At 44.4% G+C, this 11,983-nt stretch overlaps 1 protein-coding gene across 2 annotated transcripts in view; it reads left to right on the top strand.

The window, feature by feature from the left end:
• The window catches only part of myo5b (myosin VB), a 111,436-nt gene that overhangs the window by 29,987 nt on the left and 69,466 nt on the right, over nt 1-11,983 (top strand). For both annotated transcript variants that reach the window (XM_030742665.1, XM_030742664.1), the window contains exons 2-4: nt 6,591-6,701; nt 7,914-8,085; nt 8,539-8,683. In XM_030742665.1, coding sequence (XP_030598525.1) covers nt 6,591-6,701; nt 7,914-8,085; nt 8,539-8,683 — 428 coding nt within the window. The remainder of the gene's footprint in view (nt 1-6,590; nt 6,702-7,913; nt 8,086-8,538; nt 8,684-11,983) is intronic.

Genomic DNA, 11,983 nt, shown 5'->3' with positions numbered 1-11,983 from the left:
CTGTGCAGAATTTGCAAAAAGACTGCATGTGCATTAAAATAAACTACTTTCAATAGTGTAATCAAAGTTCTAAGTGTCTCTGGAACGTATACAGGAAGGTATAAGGTATAGGTACTAGGCCTAGGAGAATAAAACTACATTTCCCGGCAAGAATATGAGTGATTCGCGGGAAAATGACGTCACTTCCTGTTGCTGCAGGTAGTGGCTTGCATGAAATCATGTGATAGTTCGTGTGACAACATGATGACGGACTTTCCAACATAGGAAGTGCTGTTATAAGCTAATGAAAACAATGCCTGCGAGTTAGAAACAAACTTATGCAGGCACAGGTTGGATTCAGCGAGTGAGGCTTGTGTTCTCTGAAGCAAGTCTATAGCCTCGGTGGGAGAGGGAACGGAGATTAAGCCATCATCAACGTAAAAGTGCCTCTCCACAAACTTGACAATATCTGCTCCATAGTCCTTTGCACCTGCTCTGATGGCCCTGCGTAGTCCATAAACAGCAACAGCAGGAGATGGTGAGTTGCTAAATACATGGACTTTCATGCGATAGTTGATAACTTCTTTAATTATATCATTGTTCCTGTGCCAGAGAAAATGGAGGAAGTTACGATGGTCCTCGCGCACCATAAAGCAGTGAAACATTTGCTTTATATTTTTATATATTTTTTGCTTTATATATTTTTCTCTGTATTATTGTAGGGTCTTTACCCACAATACAAAGCGCCTTGAGGCGACAGTTTGTTGTGATTTGGCGCTATATAAATAAAATTGAATTGAATTGAATTGAATTATATCTGCCATGATGGCAACACTTTCTGTCCGGAAGTGGAGAAGAACTCCAAGGAGTGTGTTATTTAGATCAGGGCCAGTAAGGAGGACATTGTTAAGTGAGACACCGGAGTACTGGGCGCTGGAGTCGAAAACAACCCTGATCTGATAGGGTTTCCTTGGGTGGTAAACTCCGAAAGTTGGAAGGTACCAGCACTCATCTTCCTTTTTTAGTGGGGGTGCCACCTCAGCATGACCATTCGAGAAAATCTCTCCCATGAAAGCCACATATTGCTCCTGCATTTTGGACTCCCTGTTTAGGTTGCGTTTTAAGGACAAGAATCTTGTGATTGCCTGCTCTCTGTTGTTTGGCAGTTGCTGGCGAGGTTCTTTAAATGGAAGTGGGGCGACCCAACTGTTGTCCTCATCTCTGAACATAGCATTGTCCATTATTTGATAAAGAGAGTGTCCTGTATTGAGGGAGCTGGTTTATTGTCATTTTCTGTCTGGTTAAAGACCGTTTGTCCTAGAGTTTGCTCGGGTGCTGTACTTGGCCTGTTTGTGTGTGGCGTTTCCTTGAATCGCAAAAGGCTGTCACATGGTTTGAAAACTGTAGGGCGACCATTTTCCAGGACAACTGTTTTGAGAGTGCTGACTGTCGGCCTATGAACATTTCCCAGACAAACCTCCCCAACTACAACCCACCCCAGATCTAAGCGCTGGGCGAAGGACGCATTATGGGGGCCATTCACTCTCTGCCTGACCTTGTGCACCCGTAGAACATCTCGCCCTAGTAACAGGAGTATCTCAGCTTTAGGATCTAGTTCTGGGATGTACTTTGTTATGGATTGGAGGTGTGGCTGGTGTAGCACCGCACTAGGGGTCGGGATTTCACTCCTGTTGTTGGGAATGTCTTGACACTCAATGAGCCGGGGTAGGGGAATAACCACTGATCTATCTAGTGACTCAATTTCAAATCCTTAAGCTATTTTACCCCAGGTCTCAACCACACCAGAGCATGTTCTGAGATTGTAGGAGAGAGGTTCATTTTTAATGTTGAAAAGTTCAAAGAACTCGGGCCTGACTAAGGAACAATTGCTCTGATCGTCTAATATTACATAAGCTTTGATAGCTCTGTCCTTGTAACCCTTTGGGTACACCCATGCAAGACATATCTTGGAACATGAACGACCCCACTGACCTGGACCGCACACATCTGTGCAGTTTGTTGTGACATTGACTGCGTCGGGACTGTTTTCTCCCTCCCCGCCATCCTCTAGTGCTGGTGAGGGAGCCTTGTAGATTTGTGGTGGGGGACCTGGGTGCATGACTGTGTCGTGACTCCTGCTATTGCATTCAGAACAAGTTACTGCAGATTTACAGCCCTTTACAAGATGACTGTCTGAAGAGCAGCATCTGAAGCATATTCCTTTCTCTTTGAGGAAGGCCTTCCTTTCGTCGAGTGGTTTATTCCTAAACGTTCTGCATTTTTTGAGTGGATGTGGCTTATTATGCAGTGGGCAGTTCCTGTTAAAGTCCTTGATAGGTGGAGAGATATTGGTTTTGTGTACAGTAATCGGTTTCTTAGAGTTAAAGTTCTCTGCATAAGGTTTTCCTGGTTTTGAGTGTATCTGGCTGTTATGTTGGTGGAAACTCGGATCATTGCGTTTCTTTGCCTCTTTGCATATGAATTTGCAGAAATACTCAAAAGGTGGGAAACAGCCTTGATATTCCTCTTTGTATTGAGAGTTATGTGACATCCAGCTCTCCTGAAGTCCATACAGGAGTTTTTCTATGATTGGGCCAATTCCGCGAGAAGTGTCCAGATATTGTAGGCCAGGGAGATATCCGTCTTCCTTGGCGCTTTGAATCTCTTGTAGCAGATCACCTAATTCACACAGCTTGATGTTATCTTTTACAGTTATTCTTGGAAAACTGTCCAGTCGTTGGAAGAGTGACTTTTCGATTATTTCGGGTGCTGCATAACATTCGTTTAGTCTCTCCCATGCCTTGTGAAGCGCCAATGTGGGGTTGTTGACGTGTACTGAGCGTATGCGTTTCACCTGATCGCTTGACTCGTTTCCTAACCACTTTGTTATGAGATCTAGCTCTTGAATGGGACTTAGTTGGACCTCAACTGTTGCACTGGTGAATGAAGAGTACCATGCTCTATAATTCTCTGGTTTGTCGTCAAACTGGTAAAGGCCTGAAGTGATCAGATCTCGTCGTGCTATGTATTGGGCAAATGGCTCAACTGGATGTGAGATGCTGGATGGGATGTTAGGGCGAGGCGTGAATGGTGAGCAGATCGGGTTGAGAGAGGTGTTTGGTTTCTCCAACTTAAATTTGGTTTCATCTCTACAGTAGGTTGATTGGGCATATTTAGGGCAGCAACATTATCTTGAGTAAGCTTTTGTTCAGAGATGATGGGCTGTGGCTCTAAATTGCTTTCGTCAGGTGGATGCCACATTACAAATGTGTTAGGTGAGCTTACTTGTAGACGAGGGGTGGTTAGTAATTCTTGAGGATGTGGAGATTGAACGAGGTCTATCTGAGACTGTACGTATTCACTTGTACGTTCTAATTTTGCTTCTTCTGATCAAGGTTTTCTGCTCTGACTCCTCTTGCATTGCCTCAGCTTCCTCTAGCACTTGTGCTTCAGCTACCGCAGCATCGGCTTCTTTTTGTAATGTTATCAATTCTAACTTTGCCTCTTTTTTAGCATTTTCCAGTTCGCTTTGCGCTTTCTCGACTCTCAGTTGTGCTTCTTTAGTTGCATAGGATGCTCTGACCTTAGTGGCCTCCGCTTTAGCTCGAGCATGGGCAGCACTTACTGCTGATCCAGATGAGCGACTGGTCCTAAGGCTGCGTGCCGACTTGCTGGTGGATGCCATTTTGACCGTGATGAATTGTCAGTTGGCGCCTTTTCACTCTAGTGTTTTCAACAAGGGTGTTGGTGACACCGAGTTAAACCACGAAATGAAGACCCTGGAGATTAGTTGCAGCTTGTTTAATTGTCTTCATAACATGTGTGGTGAAAACTGAAATGACAGAAAATAACCTTGGTCTCAACACAGAGACAGGATTACACAAATAAAGTACATCAACTCACTAAATAACATTTTGGCAAGATAAACAGTAAAATCCAAAGTGATCAGTATAAGCTGTCGAATAATTGCAACTTACGGCGTTCCTGCCTGATAATTCAGTATGGTAAGCATCAGATCAGATTACTTTAGGTATGCTGACCTCTTGTTTAACGGCAAAAAACGTAAAACCGTTAGTCCGCTGCCAGACCGGAAGTGCACGGCCGGAACCGGAAGTAGAATTTACCGATAACATTTCCTAACAAAAACTTACATAAAGCATGAACTGTTAATCTAAACACCTCGTAATCATTCTTAATAATATAGAAATATTTTTAGAATTATTTATTTAAACATTTGAAATTATTTATTCAAAGAAATGCCTTAAGGGCAACACAGTAGTTCTTGTCAGTGGGAGTGTTTGAACTGGCTCCCACAACACTTGAAATCGCAGGTTTCTTAACAGAAAAAGGAGGATGATAGTTCTGCCTTACCATTCTTTCTGTTTTCGTACTGCTAGCACTGGAAGCAGTGACACAGGAAAAACTTGGGTCATTGCGAATTCTAGCTTCTTCATTCACTACACCAACAAAAAATGAAAATGGAGGATAGGACACTGCATTATCTCTCTTGAACCTTGAGGCAGCTGTTACCCTTTTGTCCTGAAGGTGGTCTGGAAGCTTTTCCAGAATTGGATTGACTCTGTGGGCTGTGTCAAGATGCAAAAGACCTGGGACCATTTGTTTTTGCAGCATGATGTTTGAGTAGAAGATCCCCCAGTTCTCTTAAGCCATTTGGAAAGTAAGCCTAGCTCTTCCTGAGGTGATACACTCCGATCTTGAATTGCACTTAGAAAGGAAGTCTTCCAAGCCCAGTAGTTCTCTGGTCTATCATCAAATTTCAGCAAACTGGAGCTGATCATCTCTTTCCATATCAGATATTTTGTTAGATCTGAAGTGTCACCGTGACTGCCCCTTATCGGTGTGGGTGTCAACAGCTTGGGCTGAGGATGGTGAAATCGGTCATTCGTTGTCTGTCCTCCATAATTCCAGCTGAGAGATTCTTTCTTTGGGCTCACAGCATGGTAGGATGGCAAAGGTACAAACTCTTGACTGTTGTACACACTAGGCTGGCAGGTACTTGGTTCCTTGTATGCTTTTACTGTTGCCTCAATGGCACTAGCTGGCTGTGTCACTGGAGGAAGTGGGATTCCAGGAGGATGCACCTCTGGAGTCTGCAGATCAACACTGAGTTCTGACTGTTGTTGGACATACTCTTGTACTCGTTCTCTGGAGTTGATTGGTGGCATATTGTCCAGCTGGGGCTGTTGTGGGTGCTCGCTTTCCTGCGCGGTCACTTCCCAAGCTTGAGCCTCAGCTAGCGCTGCTGCTGCTGCTTTCTTTGGTTTCAGTATGTGCAGTTCTGCATCCAAATCTGCTTTCTTCTTAAGCTGTTCAGCTTGTTGTTTCAAGATGTTAGCTTCCTGCTTAGCAAAGGAGAGCTGGACACGGGCAGCTTTTGCTCGTGCTCTGGCAGCAGCAGTAGACAATGATGTAAGCTGGCTGGATCGTAATGAACTGGACGCCTTTGACCTTGTTTCCAGCGTATCATCCATTGTTTCTTTTTCAGAACTCACTATTCTTGATGAGAGTGATGCCTTTTTACTATTCTGCCCTCACTGTATGTGGGTGCCCAGTTTGGCAGATAAACAGTTCTTCAAAATAAGAGGCAAAAGCTTTCCGTCATCGTCGCAGGGTTTTTGTCTCTCTAATGAAGGCACTGTAAAACTACAAAACACAAGAAAGAACATATTACAACATGCATATAGTCACATACTATATTTTTCATATTACACGATATCGATTAAAGCTTTAATATCTCAAACGGTAGCTGGTATAACCACCAGAAAAAGGTAAACAATAGTCAGCGTCCAGCTAGTTTGATGCTAACATATAATGGATTTTCCCATAGACAGGCTAACGCGATTAGCATTACGAGCGCGACTGCATATTAACATCAAACAAGTCTACAAACTACCTTACATGACTTACTCGACATCAACTCAGAACACTCATATTTACAGGCATATATTTCCCATGCTCTGTGAGAAAACAACTTTGAAAACAATAACCTTTGAACTGCTGTTAGTTTATCAGACTCCAGTAACTTTTCTTCTTCTGCTACAGAAACTTGGGTTAACAAGCCCACCTGCTCCCCCTAGTGGGCTAGCAGGCGCTACTGCACTCCAGTAGTGGCAGCACACTGATATTCGAGAAATTTGCTGTTGCCAATTCCATATTTTGTAACAAGTTCTTCAAATAAAATAAAGGTTCCATCTTCAATAACACGTTCTATATTCTTTATTCCTTTCTCTTGCCATTCTGAAAAATTCAGTACTTTCTTTGTCTGCCATATATCTGGATTGTTCCAAATGGGTGTCAGTTTGCATGGGGTAAGTGAAGACTTTATCTTTAAACAGTCCCACCAGGCTGTCATAGAGGTGTTTATGTTAAGCCTTTTAAAGCAGTTATGATGTTTAATACTGGAGCTAATGAAAGGTAAGTCAGAGATTTTCACTTTTCCACAGAGTGTTTGTTCTAAATCCAGCCATGGGCTGATTAAAGGGCTTGAAACATGCTGCCGTGATGTTTAAAGTTGTGTGTTGTAAAGGGATGCAGCTCAGCAGTTAAACATGCAGATGAGGAAAGTGTTATTCCTTCTTTGTCTGTTTCAGTACACTCGGGTCTGGATCCCGGACCCGGAGGAGGTTTGGAAGGCTGCAGAGATCACCAAAGACTACAAAGAAGGAGACCTGGTTCTTTACCTGAAACTTGAGGATGAAACGGTAATGAACTCTGTACTAATCTCACAGACAGGGTGGGATGGATACAGCTGTTCCTGGTTCCAGTTTGAGCAGGAACAATAACTCAGTTTGTAAATGTATTGTAGTAGCTGGGAAAAGGCTCTAAATATGTCTGATGGCATTCTCACAAGGTTCAGCTGCCCTTCAGGGCCTGCAAAATACAGCTGTGATTCCAGGATGTGTGTTAACTTCAGCCTTTGTTTTAGATCAGATTTTATGTGCATTTCTTTTGATCAGTCAGTGTAGGGAACAATCCGGCTTATTTGGATGAATGAATTGTAAAAATGGGGATAATTATGCTCTTAAAAATAAAGGCTGTAGATTTAAGGTGGAAAATCGCACATTTGTTTAAGAGAACTTGAGTATTCTCTGAAAATATTGTTGTAATTTCTCGAGGAAAAAAATCCATTTGTGGGGGCCATTTGTGGAGATTATGAAATTATAAATTTGTAAGAAAAAAATTATGTTGGGTCAAACTTCTCACAGCACGGTAGCGCTGTACAACAGCTGCATGATTACAGACACCTGTCTTTTCGATGGGTGTTCTGGAATGGCAATTTTCGTTGTATAATTGTGTACAATGACAATAAAGTTCAATCAATCAATCAATCACAAATACAGTTCACAGTATATCCTGATAAGATGAGACTGTGCAGAGATTAATAAATCTTCAGATATCAGCTCAGACTCATCAGCCGATCAGAAACATCGTCAGTCCTTCCTGCGGCTGATTCCTGATCAGATTCGCTGCCTGCTGCACCTCATCACTGTGGCTCATTAACCTTGACTGCTTGTTTTTCTCGCAGGTGTGCGACTTAAAAATGTCACACATTATTGAAGTTGTTTGTTTTTATGTTTCAAATGTGCATTATTAATTTTGCAGTTTTTTTCCTCCTGTCACCATCATCCTGATGAACCTCCATCAGGAGCTGAAGTGACACTTGACATCATGAGCTTACTGATGGTTTAAGGCTGAATTTCTGGTTTCTGTGCAGATGTTGTGTTGATGTTTCTCCTTTTCCTGTTGTGTGTTGGTGATGCATCTGTAACAGGAGCTGCAGGTTCAGAAGAATACAAACAACAATAGCTCCTCTATTCATGGTCATTGTAAGAGGACGTGTGGAGCTGATGTTGGGATTGTGTGTTGTCTGTTTGATCATGTATATCAATCGTGTGCCAATTGTGTGTTTTCAGCCTGTGGAGTACCCCGTGGGTCAGAAGAGTAATGCTCTTCCTTTCCTGCGTAACCCTGACATCCTGGTGGGCGAGAACGACCTCACAGCTCTCAGTTACCTGCACGAACCCGCCGTGCTGCACAACCTGCGAGTACGATTCCTTGAGTCCAACGCCATCTACACGTACTGCGGTCAGTCACTGCTTCCCCTGTGTCACTTAATGAGGAATTATTAGAAATATTATAGAAAGTTTGGTTTTATTGGAATTTACTATTTTTACTATATTCATTTGTGTATTTCCAGTTTTTTATTTTGTGGACGTACTTATTTATCTAATTGAAATTTGTACAAATGTATTATTTGATTTATAAACATTTATAATATACCGTCTTCATGTGTGATTATTTTTGTTCATTTAAGATTTTAATTCTAATTAAGATTCTATTAATTTATTTCATCCTTTGTTTACTAAATGAATCACATTAAAAAAATTTTCTTTTTTTAATTGCTTTAAGTCATTTCTTGTGTGTGTTGCCGTACACCGACACACTGATCATCGCTGTATATTGCATATTATTTACTTCCACAGTAACTGGCACAGACACACAAACTGAGGTCATGCTTTCATGTTGTGCATTCCTCAGGGATCGTGCTGGTGGCGATCAACCCGTATGAGCAGCTGCAGATTTACGGCGAGGAGGTAATCAATGCGTACAGCGGGCAGAACATGGGAGACATGGACCCTCACATATTTGCTGTGGCTGAAGAGGCTTACAAGCAGATGGCCAGGTGAGACTGTGGGCTTTTTCATTGGTCACCATTAATCTCTCAGTGCTTCCTGTTCCTGTGATATTTGTGTTAGTGCTGCTGATGGAGATGATTACAGATCTGCGGAAAAACTCTCGCTTTCTGAGATGGAGTCTATATAGAGTCGTGTTTCTGCTCAGCAGCTGGTTAGCATGTACATGGAATCAGAATCAGAATCAGAATCAGAATCAGAAGGTTTTTATTGCCATATGGGTGAACAGGTTCACAGCATTAGGAAATTGCTGCGGTACTTCGTGCTTACAGAAAAAACAAAAAAAAAACAAAAAACAAATAAGTATAAAAACTATAAGACAATATACAAGTATACAAATTGCAAATATACAGAGATATTAGAGCTTACAAAATATACAGTGCAGAGACTAATTAAAAGATAAAAGAATGTAGACTATATTCCACTAATATGTACATCAGTGCAATCAGACAGGTGCATAGACATAGGGTCATCAGCGTTTGTGGAGGGTGGTGGTAGCAGTCTTAGGGTAATTGTTCATGAGTCCAACAGCAGAGGGGAAGAAACTGTTCTTATGGCGGGAGGTTCTGGTCCGTATGGACCGTAGCCTCCTGCCTGAGGGGAGAGGGTCAAAAAGTCTGTGCCCAGGGTGAGAGTGGTCGGCTGTGATCCGACCTGCACGCCCCAGTGTCCTGGAGGAGTACAGGTCCTGGAGAGATGGGAGGTTACAGCCAGTCACCTTCTCAGCAGAGTGCACAACGCGCTGTAGTCTCTGTTTGTCCCTAGTGGTGGCTCCAGCGTACCACACAGTGATGGAGGAGGTAAGGATGGACTCAATGATGGCAGTATAGAACTGCACCATGGTCCTTGCTGGCAAGTTGAATTTCTTCAACTGCCGCAGGAAGTACATCCTCTGCTGGGCCTTTTTGACAACAGAGGTGATGGTGGGCTCCCACTTGAGGTCCTGGGTGATGGTAGTTCCCAGGAAGCGAAAAGAGTCCACTGTGGTGATGGGGGTGTCAGTCAGGATGATGGAGGGTAGATGGGCTGTGTGCTTCCTAAAGTCCACTATAATCTCCACTGTCTTCTGGGCGTTCAGTACCAGGTTATTGTGGGTGCACCAGGACACCAGACGTTTGACCTCCATCCTGTAGGCCGACTCGTCCCCGTCTGAGATGAGTCCGATGAGAGTCATGTCGTCTGCAAACTTAATAAGCTTGACAGACTGGTGGTCAGAGGTGCAGCAGTTGGTATACAGGGAGAAGAGCAGAGGAGAGAGGACACAGCCCTGAGGAGTGCCGGTGCTGATGGTCCGGGAGTCCGAGACATTCTTCCCCAGCCTCACGTGCTGCTTACTGTTCATCAGGAAGTCAATGATCCACCTGCAGATGGGATCTGGCACGTTCATCTGGGACAGCTTGTCTTGGAGGAGATCAGGGATGATGGTGTTGAAGGCAGAGCTGAAGTCCACAAACAGGATCCTGGCGTAGGTTCCCTGGGAGTCCAGATGCTGTAGGATGAAGTGCAGAGTCAGGTTGATGGTGTCGTCCACAGACCTGTTGGCTCTGTAGGCAAACTGCAGGGGGTCCAGAAGGGGGGCTGTGAGGGACTTGAGGTGGGACAGCACCAGACGCTCAAATGACTTCATGACCACAGAAGTCAGTGCCACAGGTCTGTAGTCATTTAGTCCAGTGATCCTTGGCTTCTTGGGGACAGGAACAATGGTAGCGGTTTTAAAGCAGACAGGCACGTGGCAAGCCTCCAGTGAGGAGTTGAAGATGTTCGTGAACAATGGGGCAAGCTCGTTAGCACAGTGTCTCAGTGTGGCAGGTGAGACACCATCTGGACCTGGAGCTTTGCGAGCTTTGACACTCCTGAACTGCTTTAGCACCTGGTCCTCCTGAATACAAAAGACTGTGGGGGTGGGGGATGAGGGGGACTCTGGGGTGGGAGTCCTTGATGATGTGGGCTTCTCTGAGGTGTGGGGAGTGGGGGAGGTTGGGGGGTGAATATTTGTGTTGGCTGTATTGTAGTTGGGACTGGTGGAGGTGTGAAGGCTGCTGAACTGACCATCAAAACGACAATAGAACTCGTTCAGTCTATTTGCAGTTTGTAGGTCGTCTGTGGAGTGGGGGGTTTTAGGCTTGTAGTTGGTAATCTGCCTAAAGCTTTTCCATACAGAGGCCGCGTCGTTCTCTGAGGTGCCGTTTACACGAAGCCGTTTTCACTGGAAACGGTGTAGTTTTGATGCGTTTCAGCCTTTCGTTTACACGATGGCGTTTCAGAAACGATCCGCGTTTACACGAGGACATGTGAAACGATGAAAACGATGTAGTTCCCATGCCAGGCCACAAGTTGGCGTTGGTTTTCTCTTTGCAAAGTTTGTTTACGCAAGACGCGCATGCGTGGAGTGACACAGTAGGTAGTGCGGCAAATTGTTCATTACTTACAAAACGGCCAATGTGAGAGGTTTTGTGTGGACAGATGATGAGGTTGGATCGCTGCTGCACACAACGCTGAATTACAAAACGGTAAAAACACAGGAAAAGCATAAGAAGCACTCGTGAATCCGCGAGTACTGTTTATCAGTTTGCGCGTGCGCGAAAAACTGGCCGTCGCAACCATAGTGCGCATGTGCGAGTCGAGCGTTTTCAAATCACCCCGGTTTCAAGTGTTTACACGAAAACGCAAGCCGGTGCGTTTCTGAAACGCTCCACTCTGGACCCCGTTTCTGAAACACATCGTTTTCACTCTGTTGTCGTGTAAACAGAAGGGCGAAACGCATCAAAACGACACCGTTGTCGTGTAAACACAAGGCCGAAACGCATCAAAACGACACCGTTTCAAAATGAAAACGGTCTCGTGTAAACGGCACCTGAGATCTGCTGCTGTATATTCTCAGAGTGATGTGATCTAGCAGTGGCCACTTCCTTGCTAAACCTGTACTTGGCCTCTTTGTAGCAGTCTTTGTCCCCACTTTTAAAAGCCTCCCTCTTCTCTATCCACAGCTGCTTCAGTCTGGGAGTAAACCAGGGTTTGTCACTGTTATAACTCACCCTTGTGCGTGATGGCACAATGCTGTCCTCGCAGAAGTGGATATACGAGGTTACAGTGTCCGTGTAGTCATCCAGACTGTCACAGGCAGCCCTCATTGAGTCCCAGTCTGTAGTTTCGAAGCATGTGCGGAGCTCCTCCACAGCCTCACGGGTCCACTGCTTTGTTGTCCTCACCACAGGTTTTGAGAGCTTCAGCCTCTGTCTGTACGCGGGGATCAGGTGGATCATGTCGTGGTCAGAGAGGCCGAGTGCAGC

Source organism: Archocentrus centrarchus, chromosome 12, assembly GCF_007364275.1.
Source record: "Archocentrus centrarchus isolate MPI-CPG fArcCen1 chromosome 12, fArcCen1, whole genome shotgun sequence".
Classification (NCBI taxonomy): Eukaryota; Metazoa; Chordata; class Actinopteri; order Cichliformes; family Cichlidae; genus Archocentrus; species Archocentrus centrarchus.
The sequence above is the reverse complement of the archived record's forward strand: the minus strand, read 5'-3'. Positions and strand labels throughout refer to the sequence as shown.